Below are 19773 nucleotides of genomic sequence, written 5' to 3'. Positions count from 1 at the left end.
GTTTGGCAACTGACAAAAGGCTTTGGTCTCATCATTCTTGCATTATATAAAGTTGCATTCCATTCAGTGTTGCTAAACTTACAACAGGCACACATCACAATTAAGAGTGCCCAGTAGTAACAATGTACATCGGTCTTTTCCCCCAGCTATAATAAAGTGGCTGGGAAGCAATATATTTTGTAGAGAAATGCACTTCATAAACATCATACAAGGTTTTTTATCTATGAAGTGATGAGTGACTGGATCTCCAATAAACATATGCCAATGTCTATCAGATATTTCTGATACAATTGGAATGTCTGTTAAAAAGTGTGATTAAGCAGACTTTTGGTTGAAAGGTGGGAAGATGATGTTCCTGTTGTGTCAGTTCTCCAACAATTTCTGCACACTAGACGCAATTATTTTGACAAAAAGACTTTGCAAAAGGAAACTAGATTTTGTACAAAATATCCACTGAAAGCGGTTATCAGAAGAAGAATTTAGAAAAATCCCTTGAAAAGGTAAAAGACAGAACTCAAGAAATCCTTACCGAAAAAGAAAAAGTAGAATGTGAAGATACTGTATGACTCAAGCTGGCCATAGATTATACAATCTGAATGTACAACCTTTATAAAAACTTCTTTAAGTTTACCAAAACAATGTAGTAGGAGGAAAACAAACAATCCTTTTAACCACTTGTCCTCCAGAGGATTTACCCCCCTTCCTGACCAGGCCATTTTTTGCGTTATGGCACTGTATTACTTTAACTGACAATTGCAAGGTCATGCAACGCTGAACCCAGATGAATTTTATGTCCTTTTTTTTCCCACGAATAGAGCTTTCTTACGATGGTATTTGATCACCTGTGCGTTTTTTATTTTTTGCGCTATAAAAGGACTGACAATTTTGAGAAAAAAAACAATATTTTCTACTTTTTGCTATTAAATATGTCCAGTAAAAACATTTTAAAATCAAATTTCGTTATAAATTTAGGCCAAAATGTATTCTGCTACATGTCTTTGCTAAAAATAAAAAAAATCCCAGTAACTACATTAATTGGTTTACATGAAAGTTATAATGGCAGTATATATACTGGGATTTATTTATTTTTACTAGTAATGGTGGCGATCAGCGACTTATAGTGGGACTGCGGGCCTGAGGCGGGCATTCTGACACTGGAGGGAACTGACTTGGTGTCACTGACATCTCCATTGACACCAGTACAGTGATCAGTGCAAATAAAAAGCACTGACACTGTACTAATGGCACTGGGCATGAAGGGGTTAACATCTGGGGTGATCAAAGGGTTAACTGTATGCTGTTTTACAATGTGTGCTGTGTTTCTGCTTCACTGTACGCACACTGCTTTGCATGGCTGTGCACAGCCATGCAAAGATGTGTGCAGGAGCTGACAGGGAGGAGAACTGTTTTGTTTACTAACAGTTCTCCCCCCCGTCGGAGGTCCTTGGCAATCACCGGGCGCCGACGAGTAATCACCTGCTGGGACCTGGTGATTGACAGCCACGGCCGCAAATGGCGGTGTGGGTAGTGCGCGCGCCCCCTACCCGGAATTAAAAAATCACGTGTAATGATTTTGCGCACAGCTGCAGCCCTGTAGCAGTATTTCTGCTATTTGGCGGAACTAAAGCAGTTCATTAATATCAAATAAGGCAGGCCCTACCATATCGTTGCTTGTACAATCAGATTCAAACTCAAAGCGCTATCCTGCCAATACAACCTCAAAGTGCAATAAAGTATATTAAAAAAAAAATCAATCAACATTTCATAATCATAACATCCCATAAAGTACTCTGTGTTCATAATCTATGTGTTGCTTGGTCGCTACAATAAAGTGCTTGTGCTCAAATCAATATCTTGTGCGGGTTTCCACATACACTGTGCAGATGTGCAAATCCACTTCTCTCCTTTACATGCACCAAACTTTGTCCTGTGGCCCTTCAAGTGTTCCCCCGCTCACTGGAACGTATGGACTCTATGACCTAAGCATTAGGAGCCCTAAGCACTTGTCAGCAGGTTCAGTAAATACAAAAGGTATTCTCTCTCCCAGGCATCTTTTTCTTCTCCTTTTCTCTCTCCATCTCTTTCGTCCCCACACTGCAGTATCCTATGCTGAATGTCACTCCGCACCAAATTAATTCTGTAGCCATGGGTATATGACGATCCGGTTGAAGTCTTCTCTTCTGTGTACTTCCTGGAGGAAGAGGGGAAGACTTCAGCCAGATTGTCATATGACCATGGCTATATATCTCACAAGGCTAAGGTTATGTTTCTATCAGTGATTCATGAACAGCTGGCAGCCCTGCTTAAGTTTTCAGTGCAGCAGCATCACTGTCAGTTCACTACAGGACCTTAGGAAGTTACTGGATTTCTGGCAGGATCAACAGGTATTTTTCAGCAAATGCAGTGTTTTATGGAGACAAAATATGGGGAAATGTGCATGTGATCCAGAGATGTACTGGATAGAGGAATGTTGGCTTACTCATAAAATGCAAATTTTGGGAGTACAGTACAGGACACAGGCGGAATATTCATCCCTTTCATTAGAGACTGGTACCTCCGGGTGATTGGACACTAGCAAAAGTTTGCTTGACGTGCTTTTCCTGAGCGTACCCCTATAACCCGACCCCACTATGAGAGAGCTCAGTTTTTTAGCAAGCTAAGCAGAATAAAGAGTACAGTACAGGACAGGACATAGGCTGCATATTCATAGACCGTAGCACACCCCCCGGGAATGAATAAGAAGGGTGGGCAAACATAACTATTCCAAAAGGACCAACAATATCAAAAGACCCTTATGGTTGAAAGCTATATCCATAGAAGCTTGGAAGTCCACCTGGTAGAAGTGGAAAAAGGTATAAACTGAAGGTAAGGTGGGGCCTTACAAAGATGAGCAACATAGGAACAATATCAGAACACCCAGAAAACAAGCACTTATCTGGCAGAATGAGCATGTAAGAGTTCTTGAGTTGTGCTATCCTTTAGAATGTATGTTGAGATGAGCTGCCTTATCCACCTGGCAATAAAGGATTTTGAGGCAGGAGGTTCCTTGCAAGGCTGTGAAGACAAGACAAAGAGAACTTGTCTTTCTTATAGAGGCTGAGGCTTTTATATAAACGCTGATAGATTTGAAAATGTCCAGGCAATTAAGAGCAATCTTTTTGGGGTGCTTAGGAGCAGGATACAAGGAGGGAAGGACTATGTCTTCATGAAGGTGGACGTTAGATACCACCTTCGAGAGAAAGGCAGGTCTTTGTTGCAAGGCTATTTTTCTTCAGAGACACAACTAAATGTGATAGCCACGAAGATGAACATTTTGTAGAAAACATCATCCAAGAAGAGTTTTCTGATGGGTTCAACATGTGATTTCTGCATGGCAGAGAACGCTAAATTAAGATCCCAACAAAGCACAGGGAGCTGTAAGTGAGGTTTATTCTGAGAAACATCTTGAACAAAGGTTTTTACAATGGAAAGCAAAATCAGGTGCCATTGGCTCCTGCTGCTGTCAATCACAGAAAGTGAGCCCATGAGAAGAGAGAAGGGGCGGGGCCAAGCCACAGCTCCGTGTGTGAATGGACACATGGAGCAGCGGCTTAGGAATGCACCTGCACGGGTGGCCCCATAACAAGCTTGTTGCTGTGGGGGCACCCAACAGGAGGGAGGGACCAGGAGCGCCGGTGAGGGACCCGAGAAGAGGAGGATCCAGGCTGCTCTGTGTAAAACCACTACACAGAGCAGGTAAGCGTAGACATTTTTGTAATTTTTTTTTTCTTTTTTTTTAAGCCTTCACTTTAAGAGTACATAAGGTAAAATTCTGATCAAGTTCCAATTGCAAGAAGCCCAGAATGAGAGGCACAGAGACTCTGGGATTGAAAAGCCTGTGTTCATACCAGGATTTCCAGGTATGATAGTACATTTTTCTGGAAGTGTTTTTTCTGGTTTTGAGTAATGCAGGAATTACAGAATCAGAGACAAACCTGTCCCTCAATGCCTGGGTTTCAACAGCCATGCCATTAAAGCCAGTGACCAAAAAGCAGGATGAACAGGGGACCCGGAGTTCTGTTCTGTCTGGAAGAGGCCAAGTATCACCTCCTAGAGGTTTGAGTATGTCTGTGTACCAGGTTCTCTTGGGCCATGTATAAACTTGATTGAGGTTCAGGAAATTATCAGAGCATCCAATGTCAGTGCTAGAGGATCCTTGGTCCTAGCTATAAACAGGGGTAACTTCTTGTCCAAATCTGGAGTTCCCCATTTTTGACTAAGGAAACTGAAGGTGTTGAGATGAAGGGCACATCCCCCTTGGTCCAGGCAGGGATGGCTGACATAATCCACCTTTCAAATTGTTCTCTTCTGGGATGTGAACAGCAGAGAGATGGAAAGTGTTCCTCCACCCATGAGATGATCAGACTTACTTCCATTAAGGCTTCCTGACTCCTGGTTCCCCCCTTGGTGGTTGATATAGGTCACAGCCTTGGGACTGTCTTATTGTACACTGACTAAGTGACCCTAAAGGGGGGTCCAGTGATTCAGTGCTAGTTGTATTGCTTTGTACTCCAGGATGTCGATAGAGAGCTTGGCTTCCTTGGGTGATCATTGAGCCCACAGGTCTTGGACATCTGTGACCCACAGAAAGGCAGACTATAAAAGACGTCCCCCCACTCTTAAAAGAGGGAGGTGCCCTGGTAGGTTTTGTGTTCCAAGACTTGTGCCAAAAGGAAGGACTAAGTTTTGGCTTTGAAGATGAAACTTGCGGAGAGCGATGGGGCACGCTTATTTTTTTTTAAGAGGTAAAAGCCCTCAAGGAAAGGGGTTTTTGGAACTTCCATTGTAGTAATTTTGCTCCTGTGACATATTCCTTGAATCTCTCATGTGTCTCACCAAATAGATGTTCTTCTTCAAAAGGCATGTGTGAGGCAACGTTTGCAAGCCGTTTCGGCTGTCCAGGCTTTTAGCCATAAGATTATGCACATAAAGATAGAACTAAAGAGTAATTCTGGAAATCATTGTAATGACTTGTTCTAGGGCATCAACACAAAAGATTGTTAAGGGAAAAAAAAAAACATTTCCCACTGGGTGATCTATGAACACTGCAGGGATTTTAATAAACTTTGTTGTAGATTCCTTCTGTATGTTATACAGAATTGTTTCTAGAGAAATAACTGCTTGTCTGTGTCCATGTGCAAAGTGGATCTAATGAAAGTGTTTTCTGTAATTTGCAATCAGCTGCTGCGTCTGCAAGGCTCTAATAAAGAAAACTACAGGGTCTGCATCCCTTTAGATGTGTTTTCCTTAGGGAGTATCTCACCAAAAATGACATTTTTGCTTCAGGGGATACTCAAAATCAAATTTGTATCTTGGTGTAGACTTCTGAGAAAATCATTATGCCAATCACACAAGCAGGAAATGACATACTTGGGGAGGCCTTCTGTACACCATTCGTTTACAGAACACCTCCAGGCAGCCATATTGCATTTTACATAAAATTACAGTGCAGCAGATTGAAAATGAAAGGTAATTTTTAAAAAACATTCAATTAAAAGATATATGGCTTAGTTGTATATGTTATATATTTATAAAAATATTTTTCCCACAAAAGTGAAGTTACCCTTTTAAGGCAGGGGTAGTGTCTGCAAGTCCTCCACCAATGTTTGATCCTGGAAGACTGTCCTAGTCCAATTTACTGTGTTCTGACAAACAGAAATTGCAGCAATAGCCAGTTGCCCAACGGGCCCTGCAAGGTTAAAGGATAAGTTCACCTTTCGTAACATGTTACACCCATATTCAGGGTGTTACATGTACCATGTTACTGTACGATTGGCCCCTGCAACCCCCGATCCCCTGATGTGACAGAAAGCAGGGGGTAGATGCTCACAATTTAAAAAAACGTGGCAGTGTCATTCATTCAGAGTTCAGTAAAAAGTTCTCAATGACAGTAGTTCATTTATTCTTCCTGTCAGCGCAAAACCGCCTGCTAATACGCAGTACAAGACGACAGACTGCACTATTACACGGACAGTCTTCAGGAGACATGCATGGCACCAGCAATGAAATGCTTTACTTGCAAAAAATGTGCATTTAATATTTTGTTAAAAGGTAAACTTATCCTTTAAAGAGAGCGTTTGAAAGTGTACCAAGTTTTCTGTTAGCAGAATCTTTAAAAGAAGGAACATCTCAGGCACAGTAGAGGATTTTAAGACTGACACAGCAGGGTCTACTAACAGAACAGACCACTTTTTGGTAAACTCTTTTTCCAATGGATATGGATGGATTTGGTAAAGATTCGTGGAAGGGTGAAAATCATATCAAGGTTAACACAATCATCAAAAAGTGCCTATTTGTTCATGAATGAGAAATGCCTTTTTAGATGTAGCAGGCCTTATAATACCCTAGGGGACATGGCAAGACAAATCAAGTGCTTCAATGCCGAGGCTTTTACACACAACACAAGTGAGCACATCTACACTGGCAAACAAACTGTGTGAAGCAATAACTTCCAAGTGTAAAAGAGGATAAGGGTGAGAAATCTTCCATGGCCTCCGGGTCCATTTCATTTTCCTCAATGTCTGCATTGTCTAGAGGAGGTATTTCACAGCAGAAACAGAGGGAGAAGAGGTCCATCACCTTAGGACACTAGCAAAATACTGATCTTTCATGGAGTGGGGTGGGATTATTGGAGAACGCCCGGGGGTGGAGGGGGATTTGGCATGCTCAGCAGAGCTTTTGTCCCATCACCTCAAGGTAGCACCCTATAACCCAAGGTGTATGATTATCCTCTGAGTTCTGTACTGTACAATTAAGATAATTATTTTCCAGATATAATAGACAAAAAAATCTGGCACTGAAATAGTTTTACCAGTGTTCAATGACCTGAAGCTACCAGCCCACAACCCAGGGTCTATGAATATCTAGTCTGTGCCCTGTACTGTACTGTTAAGATATGGGGGGTTTTTTTGCCCAGGTATACAGTCTAACCACAGAAGGAAAGAAATGTTGGTGTTTTCAACACACAACATTTGGAACAGGCCCTTCAGTCCTATGCAATGGGGAGATTTAATAAAACCGGAGTGTGCAAAATCTGGTGCAGCTCTGCATAGAAACCAATCAACTTTCAGGTTTTGTTAAAGCTTAAATGAACAAGCTGAAGTTAGAAACTGATTGGCCACTGTACAATTTAAGAAAAAACTGAGCAGCAAAGCTTAGGGAGACAATGCTCAATACTCCCCGGTAACTATGGCATTACTGTGTAAGAAAAACTGCAATAATTCAGATCTACCAATCTGTGGTGTTTCACTCACGTTCTAGATTTTTGTTGTCTTTCTGAGTCCTCCTCTCCTCTGCCTTCTCTTCTCTCAGAACCTCAGCAGAGACAAGGCCAGCTCTGCCACCAGAGAGCATCTGAAATATTTACAGATAATCAACCCTTTGCACCGTCAGACTTTTTGATTATTTGCAAAAATAATTTTACGCCTTAAGATTAGTTAAAACCCCCAACCATTATACACTGAAGAATAAAATAATGGTAGTTCCTTTTTTTATGCCAGACAAATTTTCAGTAAAAAATACACTACACTTCATTTTAGGGCACACAAATGCAATATTTTACCAAACATGACAAGCTTTAAAATTGTGTGCACTCGTAAAATGAGGACAAACTTTGGTACCCTAGGGTCATCACTTTAGACTTTAATGGCCCTAGAATTATTACTCTCATGCCAACATGCGTGGTGACATGAAACATGTAGCACAAGCAATGTCTACATACGTAGGCGGGGGGGGGGGGGGGGGGGGTGTTCGTGTGTGTTCCCAGTGCTTGGGTGTAGCTATTTTGACACTTTTTTCTCATTTATATATTTATATCACCAAGGGATAAAGTCTAAAAGACCCCTGATGTCTCACCTGCTTTACTGGAGTCAAAGAAAGCCGTTATTCAGCTTGTGGAATGTGTAGATTAGTCCAGCAGTCTTTACTGTGGTCCAAAGCCACACTGATCTTCCTTCTGCGCATGTGCACTGTGTGTTCCCATTTAATTCTATGTTAAACTGTACTCGTGGCAGCCATCAGCTGTGCTCTAGAATAAAAGGGGCCGCAGAGCAGCACAGTGAGGATCGATGGAACATGAGCCAAGGTAATTGTTAAAAATGGGTCAGCAGCAACTGGGGGTTGGGGAAGTATTTAAAAGGACAACTGTACAAAATAACAGTTGTCCTTTAGTTATCACATTTGATTATCAATTTAACAAATTTGGGTAATGCTAAATTTCTTGGAAAATTTAAGGACAGAATGTCATACAGAAAAAAAAAATATAGGACTGAGAGGAATATACAAGGGGCATTCAAGTCAAAGCAGGACTTTTAATTTTACAGGTATAAAAAGGGATGATAGCATGGTGGTACTACACGCAGTAGTAAGTGGCAAGTGTGTCCCATTACTGATAGGCGGCGCACATGTCGTGGGCCAGTCCAGAGACTGTTAATCAAGATGGCAGACAACAGTGTTAGTGCGTGCGTGGAACAGCATGCGGTGACGAAGTTTCTTGTAAACGAAGGCATAAAAGCGGATAGCTACAGAATACTTCAAGCACAGTACAGTGATGAGAAACTCAGTCGCAATAATGTCCCATTCACACGAGCAGATTGATGGGGTCTGCCTGTCCGTTTTTCAGGCAGACTGGCGGGTGTCAGCAGACAATAGTCTGCTGACACCTGATCTGATCCTGTATGCCAAAAATAGGTGGATGGGGAACCGTTCCCCATCTGTCCAGTGGACGGATGGGGAACCATTCCCCATCTGTCCAGTGGATCAGAACAGATGAAAATTGGGTGGAAACGGACAGGCAGTCCATTTCCATTCAACTGTCCCATTGAAATCAGCGGGTAGTGTGTGTCCACTCTGCAGCAGCAGAGCGGACAGATACCTGTCATCCAACTGCTCAGCGGGGATCAGCAGAGAAATCCCCCACTGAAGCAGGTAGATCATGCTGACGGATCTGCCCCGTCTGAATGGGGCCTAAGACATTTGAGTGGTGTAAACATTTCAAAGATGGCCGTATGTCAGTCACTGACGATCCTGGCCATGGTGGTTCCCAGCCCACAGCAGTTATTCCTATGAACATTCAGCGCGTGAAACGCCTGATCCTGGATAATCAACGCATAATCTTTCTGTGGGAACAATGAACAAAATGATGACGAAGTGAAGCAGGCTGTTCTAGGTTGGTTCAGGTGTACTGACAAATTCTTCTATGCCCACGATTTCCAGGCATTAGTTAAATGCTGGGATAAGCATATAAATGTAACAGTGGAGTAAAAAAATAAATGAAGATTTCACTTAAAAATTGTTTTTACTATATAAACTCAAAAGTCCTGGTTTGATTTGAACACCCCTCATATATGGACTATCCTAACCATATTTTTCTTATTAATATGTATAAAACATTTCCCCATTTTAATCACAATCTATTATTTCCATACACGTGTGATGCATTTTCCACCATTGTACAGACATCCAACTTACCGTCACTTATAATTAAATTTAAAGATATAAAAAAACAATTTGTCAAAAAAACTTTTTAAGCTGTTTTCACGAAAGCCTGTGCTATGTTTTGAACCATTTCTGAAAGATGCAAAACGCTAAGGAGGTATTATTCAGTGAACATAGCCAAAAAAAAAATTGGTTCTTTCAATGAGTTGACTGCAAGGAGCTAAACAAATGGTGTGGTTAGCAGCTGCCCCCATGTCCTATGACAAGAACAATGGCTAACCACACAGCCAAGGCAACTTTCTAACCAGGGTTTTCCCATCAACATAGGAGATTGCTTTGTCTGACCATTCATGTTTAAACAAATACTCAAGCACTGGCCTCATGTTGGAGAGAAAAGCATCATTCATCATGGGAAATCCAAATTACTGACCTATAACCACCCAGAAATTGATTGACACAGGTGGGGCTATTATGTCTAATGTCTATGGAAAGCCAAAACAGCTTACCTTGGAACCTCCACTTTTCTGCGAGTATGAAGAACCTCTTTCTGACTCAGCTCTGCTGCGTGGGGATAAACTGTCTGGGTCTCTGTAATCTGCACATCGAGGAGGCGACAGGTCAGAATCAGAACCCCTCTGCTGGGCATGCCTTGGGGGAGACAAGTCGGAGTCAGAGTCTTTCTGTCGAGCTGTAGAAAAATTAGTAAGATGCAAAAAAAAATAAAGTTATATATCTGAAAACTGGTGACACCGTAAAAAAATGTGAACCTTACGGTTAAGTGGCCATGGAGTTACCACTCATCACAAGTAAAAATTAACATTTTGGGTCTGAAAATTACTTAAAACCCTAAAAACATTATATATTTATTGAAAGCAGAGACTCTGTTGAATGAAAAGGTGGTAGTTGCAATTTCTTATGACACACTAAAATTGAGCTACTGTTTATTAAATACATATTTTCAGTAAAATCAATACACGCAAATAAACTTTAGTACACAAAAACACAATACCCATTTTTTTTTTTTTTAGCAAACTATAAAAGATGAGGGTAAAGAGATACTTAATATGTCAAGCCTCAAAACTGCACACATCCGTAAAACAACACAAATTTATGGTACCCAAAATTGTCCATAGGGGATACCGAAAAATATTTTACAGCTCATCAATTTAGAGGTAACCGTGAATTATGGCCCTAGAAATATTGCTCTCACGCTGGTGTGAACGGTGACATTGAATATGTGTAGTGCACTTGCCATTCTAGTATACATGCATCCCTTATGTGTGCTTTTGCAAGTGCGTGTAGGTGGGGGCTTTTATACTTTTTTGGGGTGCTTTTTTTTTTGTTAATGTGTTTTTATTTTATTAACTTTGTTTTTGGGATTTTTTTTTAACTCACCTCTATTGTTATTACAAGGGGGCAGATAAGCCCTTATGTCATAGCATAGTGCAGGTGACCAGGTACCTGCAGAGGAGAATTATTAGACCCCAATACACTCTGCTTTTCAAACACAGACTGTGCTCGATCAGCTTCTGGTGTTGACATCTCTGAACCTGAAAGTATTTCTGGGTCCACACTACCCAGAGAAGATCAGCAAACAGATCACTGAAGAAAGGAACACCTTACAGTACATATACACGTAACTGGGTGGCTTCACTGCCATCTGAATCACTTCTATAAAAAAGCTGTCAGTCAGAACTAGAATTCTTGTGGTTCAAAATGAAAACAATGCCTTTTACTACCGCTATTTAATACAGTGCCACCACTTTTACCAATCCTTGTCAATCCTCTTCCTGGCAGCTTCAGTTGTCCATAGTCTATATCATCTCTAAATCCTGCACATGCGCATTGTAACATTCAACTGCAGTACTGACAGGCAAGATAAAGAAATCCCTTCTGCATGTGCGCTCTGTGCTTGACCCTTGTTTACAGTGGGTAGAGAAAAGAATCACCCCTTTTAAAATAATCACATTTTGTAGCTTTGCAGCCTGAAATGAAGAAAGAAACAGTTTTTGTTTTATCCAGCTGTATTTACTCAGTGCAATTTATAACATGAGCAGCACAGTGGCTAAATGGTTAGCACTTCCACCTGGCAGTACTAAGGTCGTTGGTTCGAATCCCAACCACGGCACCACCTGCCTGGAGTTTGCATGTTCTCCCTATGCCTGCGTGGGTTTCCTGTCACACTCCAAAGACATGCTGGTAGGTTAATAGGATCCTGTCTAAATTGGCCCTAATATGTGTATGTATGAATGTAAGTTAGGGATCTTAGATTGTACACCCCTCGAGGGTTAGGGACTGATGTGAATGTACTATATATGTGTAAAGCGCTGCGTAAACTGACGGCGCTATACAAGTACCTGTAATAATAAATATATAAATAACATTCCAAGTGAAAGATATAACACCAACATGTCAGAAAAAAATCAAAAACAGAATCACTGAGTTGGAAAAAGGATCACCTCCTTGTGTCAGTATTTTGTTGAACGACCTTTTGCTTTAATTACAGCCTTTAGTCTGTTGGGATATGTCTCTACTAACTTTGCACATCTAGACTTTGCAATATTTGCCCGCTCTTCTTTACAGAGCTGCTCAAGTTCAGTTAAATATGATGGTGACCATTTGTGGACTGCAGTCTTCATGTCATTCCACAGATTACGAATGGGGTTTAAGTCTGGGCTCTGACTAGGTCATGCAAGGGCATTCGCCTTTTTCCCCTTCAAACAGTGTGGTCATTTATGTTGTGTGCTTTGATAACTTTCTGGCAGAGTATTAGCAGATTTTCCACAAAAATTTAATATTTTGCCCGATCCACTTTTCCTTCTATCCTGACAAGTGCTCCAGTCCCTGCTACAGACAAACGCCCCCATAACAGGATATTACAACCTCCATGCTTTACTGTAGGAATGGAGTTATTTGGATGGTGAGCTGGATTGGATTTCCGCCAGGCATATCGTTTAGTGTTGAGGTCAAACTCAATTTTAGTCTCATGTGACCAGAACACCTTTTTCTGCAACTCTCCCATACAAGCCACATTTGTGGAGAATTTGTGATATTGTGTCACATGCATTCAAGGACCATTTTTGTTAAATTCCTGTAACTGCTTTACAGTTGCTGTAAACCTCTTGGTAGCCTCTCTGATCAGTTTCCTCCTGGTTCTTTCGTCCCGTTTGGAGCAACGTCCTAATCCAGGAAGGGTCTGTGCTATACCAAATATCTTTCATTGACAGTGCCACTGACCATACCTTCTATTGACAGTGCCATGGCATTCATAGTTGAATGTTTGCTTCAGTTGCACTAGTGAGCATAGAGGAAGGGTTATAAATGTCATCTATGCAAACAGGTCCCTCCCCCTTCTGTTATTGCCCTCTTTATTAGAATAACTTGCTTTCAGCAGCAGATAGAAGCCAATACATTGGTTATATATTGCCTGAGCAGACTTCTATCAGCGACGCACCTTTGGTTATGACAGCTCCTCACTGGTTGTCATCTGCTAGCCCTGTGTCTTGCAGAGGAAGTCTGTGATTTGCTCTATATGTGATCTGTCAGAGGATTTGACATGATCTGGTATAAAGCACTGCAAAGAGAGTGGTTAGAAACAGACTCTCTCTGTCCAGTATGGTGATAAAGAAGAGAGCTGACAGCAGCTTTCACAAACGCTGGTGTCAAACTTTCCTCCAACTCTCTCTAATGTACTCTCAGCTCCTTCGCCCCAACACATCACCTGTCACAATCCCCACCTCTCCATGTTGTCAGCTCGGTGTCCTCTTAACTTAGAGAGAAATGTCGCAAGGAGGGGCCTTTGACACAGACTCAAATAAGGGCTGTAGAGGTCATATTGCAGGATCCGACAAATCATTACATACTGCTCAGAAATGATATAGGAAGCCCAAAGGAGAGAACTAACTAGAACAGGCATAACAGAGAAAAATCGCAGCTGGGAATGCAAGTTCACTTTACTCTGTTATGAAATGTCTGCCTGAGATGACAGGACTTGTGTTTTTATAGGGGAAACAGTCACTGAAGATCATGATAGGGGGAGAATCTACTATCCCGATAACAGCTACTACTTTTTCCTGGAAGATCAACTCATTCCTCTAAGAGTGAGCAGCATTTTTGACACATCTCTCACATGCCAAAACTGCTGCTCAGGCTGCACATGCGCAGTGGAGATTTCATTACATTTTTGGGGTTTCTTCACAAAAACAAAGCTCTCTTTTGGTGATCATGTCTTGCAAAAATGATTTTCTAGACAAAAAGAAATAACAGAACCAAATAAATGCATTTTTTTTTACTTTGACCAGTGTTTGTCTTAATAGGTGTTACAATAGATATAAAGCATACCTTTCACGCTAGAATTCGTCCCATTCATAATGACACTATATTATAATTCTGGTACAAGGCACTGCAAATGTATTTGCAAGTTAAAAAAAGGCCTTTTCTCTTTTTTTTTATTTTTTTTTTTAAATAAAAAAATTACAAATGAACACAATAAAAAAAACTTTAAATATTAAATGGCAAAAAAAAATACTAGCAGAAAGTTAAAAGTTAGAGGGAGTGGAGATTAAAAAGTTAATTTGATTAGGGTTAACTAATGGTTAACTATGAACAAAATTTGGTTAAAAAAAAAAAGTTTACTGGGAGAATTAACCTTGCATCATGTGCAGATCTAAGGACATCTCTTGGATCTGCACATGAATGAAATAAAGTAAATACCATGTAACAACAATACTGTTACATAGAATTTCTCAATGAAGTTTCTGACTACTGTTTGGAAGGTTAGTTTTACATAACTGTTTCAGACACTTCTTTGATGTGTTTTAGAGCGTATGCTGTATGTATTAAAGCCGTATTAAACCAAAAAGCAAACATTATGTTGCAGCTTACCAATTCTTAGATGTGGTGGCTGTTCATTTTCTGTTTCAGGCTATTGCTTGTCTAGTAAATCTGTAAGTCTGTCAGTAATAGAACTACCTGTCCTGCAGATGTAGTAGTTACAGGGTTGAGACAAACCATTTACCACTGACAGGGGTACTTACAATCATCACCTTTTATGTAAAACCTTTATCCCAAAAGTAAAAAAAAAAAAAAAAAATGTTGCTTTAACTGCTTGTGCAACTACAGTGCGAGTTGGAATTTGGCTTAAATTTGTTAGTGTATCTAATTCTGCTAGTCCATCTAACACTCCCCTCCCCCCTCAAACTGACAATGCAACTGTCCAAAAGTGCCCCCAGTGCTCCTTCAATCACAGTGGAGGCACGCTAATACATGAGGTATTGTTACTGGCCTGATTACCAGGTAAAAAAAAAAGAGGGGGAAAAACACCTAAAAAAGAAAACAGATGCAGCTACATTTAAATGATTGATAAGTTGCAATAGATTACATTATTGGTTCTGGGCTTAATACCACTTTAGGTCCTCAACTGGTTAAAGTGATATTAAACCTTTTTTTATTTTAATAAAAAAAAAAAAGTTGTATTTACCTACTCCATGCAAGGATTTTGCACAGAGAGGTGACTTGCCTCCTTTTCTTCGGTCTCCAGCTGCTGCGGTCTTCTCCAGTGCAGACGTGTTCCCAAGCCGGGCTGTGATCATCCATAGACACATGCACCCTGCATCTGGGCCACATGTGCCCACTCCCTCCTCACAGAATTTGACAGCTGCAGCAACCTATGGCTCTCACTGCTCTCAGAGTCTCCTGTGAGACCAGGTAGAAGAAGCAGTGGTGCTGCAGATGGGACAGCACTGGATAATGAGTCAGTTAAGTGTTTGGGGAGGGAGTGGGGTCATAACAAGTGGCGGGACTTTTTTTTTTTTTAACTTAATACAGGTAATGCATTAAGGTGAAAATAAAAATTAATTTTTTTCTACATACTTACCTGTAAAATCCATTTATTGGAGTAGATAACGGGACACAGAGCAGGCTATTCATGACTATGTGGGTTATAGGCCACCTATAGGTGAATGGACACTGGTTGACCAATCAGAGAGGAGGTCCTCCCCTATATAACCCCACCTATACAGGAAGAACCTCAGTTTTTGTAGCAAGCAATGACATTCCATATAAGAGGGGTGGGACCTCTGTGTCCCTTGATGTACTCCAAGGAATGGATTTTACAGGTAAGTACCTAGAAAAAATCCAATTTTCTTTTTTGTACATCACGGGACACAGAGCAGGCTATTCATGACTATGTGGGATGTCTCAAAGCAATAAGAAAATTGAGGGGAGGGTGACACCATGATAGCCACCGTCAATAATCCCTCAGGACCTACTCAGCCGTTCGTAAAATACTGTGGCAAAAGGCAGAATCCTCAGCAGCTCTGACATCCACCTAGTAGAATATTGTGAATGTGTGGACTGAAGACCATGTAGCGGCCTTGCAAATCTGAGCTACTGACGCCTGATTGCAGATTGCCCAAGATTCCCCCACACTCCTGGTGGAGTGTGCCTTCACCCGAAAGGGTGTGATTTTACATTTCAAACCATAGGCTTGAATGATCAATTGGAGAACCCAGTGAGAAATAGTCACCTTGAATGCCACCTGCCCCTTCCTAGGCCCCTCTGGCAGTACAAATAGAGCACCTCCTGACCTGTGCTGTAGACTCAAAGAAGACCCTTACAGCGTGTACCTCATCCAAGATATGCAGAGATCTCTCTTGCTGACTGGCGCCTAGGAAAGAATGAAGGCAGAACTATGTCCTGATTGAGATGAAAACCAGAAACCACCTTTGGTAAAAAGCATGTATGAGGTCGCAACACCGCCCTATCAATGCAAAACCAGAAATGGTTCTCTGCCAAGAAAGAGCTGCCAGCTCTGACACCCTTCTCACAGACGTGATTGGCACTAGAAACGACACCTTACGTGTCAACAGGACAAGTGAAATCTCTCCAATAGGTTCAAATTGTGGCTTTTGCAAAACCTGCAAAATCAAGTTCAGGTCCCAAGGACACAAAGGCAACCTGACAGGAGGAGCCATAGGCATTACTCCTTGTAAAAAAGTGCGGACCAAAGAGTGAGACACAATGAGCCTCTGGAAAAAAAAAATAGCTAATGCTGAAACCTGGCCCTTAATGGTACCAACAGACAAATTCTTCTGCAACCCTGTTTGAAGAAACAAAAGAATCCTGCCAATCACATACTTTCGAGGGTGTCATTTGTGAACCTCACACCAGGCAATGTAAGCCTTACAGGTTCTGTAATAGATGTTCCTAGAAACTTTCTAGCACCCAATATGATGGGTTTGACAGAATCCAACACTTCCTTATCCTTCAGGATCTGGGTTTCAATAGCCACATGATCAAATTTAGCGACCGTAAAGCTTGGTGCCATGCAGGACCTTGAGACAACAGGTCTGGCCAATACGGCACGGCCCACTACCCGTTTATTGCCATCTTCACTATGTCCGCATACCAGGCCCTCCTGGGCCAAGCCGGAGCAATCAGTATCACCGGAATAGACTCCTCCCGAATCCTGTGTAAGAGACGTGGCAGTAGCTGGATCGGAAGAAAGGCATAAATCGGTGAGAACTGCTTCCAACGAATCACTAAGGCGTCAACCCCTGCTGTGCAAGAGTCCCTTACCCTGGACACAAAAAGACCGGCCTTGTTGTTGAACCTGGATACCAACAGGTCTACATCAGGGCAACCCCATCGTTGGCAGACTTATTCCCCTGGAATTAACTGCCGGCAACTGAGATAATCCGCCTGCCAATTTTCCACACCTGGAAATGAACACTGCTGACAGACTTGGAACATCTCTCTGCCCAGGTCAGAATGTAGTTCACCTCCTACTGGGCACTTCAACACCTGGTATCGCCCCGGTGGCTGATGTATGTGACTGCTGTGGCATTGACAGATTGAATCCTTACAGGCCAACCCTGAAGTCTGGATGTCCAATATCTCAGAGCAAGCCTCACTGCTCAAAGTTCCAGGACATGAATCTTCCCATCAATTTCCTGTGAAAGCCATGTACCCTTCTCCAAATTGTGAGTTATCAACCACCAATTCAGGCTCTGCTGCACCTCTGGAGACAGAGATATGCAGTAATCCAGGGCCAGAATTTTTTTGTTCCAACCAGATAGAATGTACCTTTGCAGCGGTCTGGAGTGGAATTGAGCATAGGAAATAGCCTTGAACGAGGACACTATCTTCCCCAGCAACCTCATACAGAGGCGAATTGAAGGATAGCTCTTGGCCTTCAAACTGCAAACCTCATTCCATGGGGCACAACGTTTCCCTGGAGGCAGAAATACCTTTGCCGGAACCGTGTCTAGGACCATCCCCAAATACTCCAGGCTTTGCACTTGTTACAGGGCCGACTTCTTGAGATTGAGCACCCAGCCCAGCTGTTCCAGGATGTGCATCGTAAGGACCACATCCTGCTTCAGATCTGGCACCGACTGATTTCTGAGCAAGAGATCATCTAGATAACCTGTGACCGATACTCCCTGAGTTCTGAGTAGCCCCAACACCAGAGCAAGAATTTTTGGGAAAACTCTTGACGTGGCCAGCCCAAACAGCACTGCTATGAACTAGAAATGCTGAGCTCCTACTGCAAAATGCAAAAATCTTTTTTTTGGTGAGGAATGAATATCGGTACACGCAGGTATGCGTCTATGGACGCCAAAAAAACTCCCTCTGTAGGGACTGACCAAACCGAATCCATAAGAAAGGATCGAACATTTAGGAACTGATTTAGCCCTTTGAGATCCAAAATGGGCCTTACATCCCCATTTGGTTTTGGGACTGTAAACAGGTTTGAATAAAATCCCTGAAACCTTTCGCCTGCAGGAACCTCCATGAATACTCCTTGAGCCCATAGGCAATCGAGTGCCTGAAATAAAGCTCTTCTTTTCTCTGGATTCCTTTGTACATTTGATCTTAGAAACCGAGAGGGAAACACCAGAAAATTCTAGTATGTACCCCAGAGAAATCGTGGAAATTACCCATTTGTCTTGGATTAGAGCCCTCCATGCAGCCACAAAATTGAAAGTCTTCCCCCCACATGAACCCTCCTTGGGTTTTGATCTACCCCTGGAGGCTTGGACCTGTATGTGGTGAAACTACTGCCTGGTAAATGAGGGCCCAGCAACCGAAGCCCCTGACACGTTAAAGAAGGCCGTTTGGATTTCCTCTTAGAGGGTAAAAGAGTACTTTTACCCCCTGAAATCCTTTGGATATATTTGTCCAAATCTTCCCCAAACAGCCGTTTCCCATGAAAGGGAAAACTTGCCAAGAAATTTTTTGCATGGACTGACCAGCTCTTCAGCCACAAAACCCTGCGCATGTGCACAGATAAGAGGGCCAAGCGAGAAATTTGCTGAATTGAATCCTCAAGAACATCAACCGCAAAACACAAAGCACACGGAACATCTCCCAAATCCACGGCTGAGCATTCCCTGTGCCCTAATGGTCTTCCAATCCGTTGCTTGACACGGTCAGAAAGACTCTGGCAAATGCCAATAGCTGCCACAGCTGGCTGTGTGGCAGAATCCGACAGGGAGAAGAAGGCCTTAACCAATTGCTCTCCAGAAAATTTACCCCCCTTCCTGACCAGGCCATTCTTTGCGTTACGGCACTGCATTACTTTGACAACTGCACATGCAACGCTGCACCCAAATTAAATTTACGTCCTTTTTTTCCAAAAAACTGAGCTTTCTTTAGGGGGTATTTGATCTCCTGTGCGGTTTTTATTTTTTGCGCTATAACAAAAAAAAAAAAAAGACCAAAAAGTTATAGCGTCTACAAATGGTGGTATATATACTGGGATTTTTTTTTATTTTTACTAGTAATGGCCGTGATCAGCGACTTATAGCGGGACTGCGGCGGGCATTCTGACACTGGGGGGAACTGACTTGGTGTGGCTAACATCCCCAGTGACACCAATACAGTGATCAGTGCTAAGAAAAAGCACTGACACTGTATTAATGGCACTGGGAAGGAAGGGGTTAAGATTTGGGGCGATAAAAAGGTTAGCTGCTGGGTGTGTTTTACTATGGGGCTGTGTTGTGTGCTTCACTGTAAGCACACTGCTTTGCATGGCTGTGCTCTGCACAGCCATGCAAGGCAGTGTGCACAAGCTGACAGGGATGATCCTCGGCAATCACCGGGCGCCAGCGAGTAATTACCGGCCGGGATTAGGTGATTGACAGCCATGGCCGCGAATGGCGGCACGGGTAGGGTGCGTGCGCACCCCCCCTACCCGGAAATGCGAAAACACGTATATATACACACGATTTTGCGCATTTTGTAGAAATATATCTGCTATAGGGCAGACGGGACGTGGTTAAAGAGAGTCTCTAG

General features: G+C 42.2%; 1 protein-coding gene across 1 annotated transcript in view; it reads right to left on the bottom strand.

The window, feature by feature from the left end:
• Positions 1 to 19773, bottom strand: part of BUD13 (BUD13 spliceosome associated protein) — a 65949-nt gene that overhangs the window by 11460 nt on the left and 34716 nt on the right. The window contains exons 6-7 of the mRNA XM_089670155.1: positions 9981 to 10162; positions 7293 to 7392 (exon numbers count right to left, since the gene is read on the bottom strand). Coding sequence (XP_089526281.1) covers positions 7293 to 7392; positions 9981 to 10162 — 282 coding nt within the window. The remainder of the gene's footprint in view (positions 1 to 7292; positions 7393 to 9980; positions 10163 to 19773) is intronic.

Source organism: Staurois parvus, unplaced genomic scaffold (assembly GCF_062004578.1).
Source record: "Staurois parvus isolate SC_StPar_1 unplaced genomic scaffold, SC_StPar_1.0 ptg000087l, whole genome shotgun sequence".
In the NCBI taxonomy this organism is placed as follows: domain Eukaryota; kingdom Metazoa; phylum Chordata; class Amphibia; order Anura; family Ranidae; genus Staurois; species Staurois parvus.
Note: the sequence above shows the minus strand (reverse complement) of the source record. Positions and strands in the feature narration are given on the sequence as shown.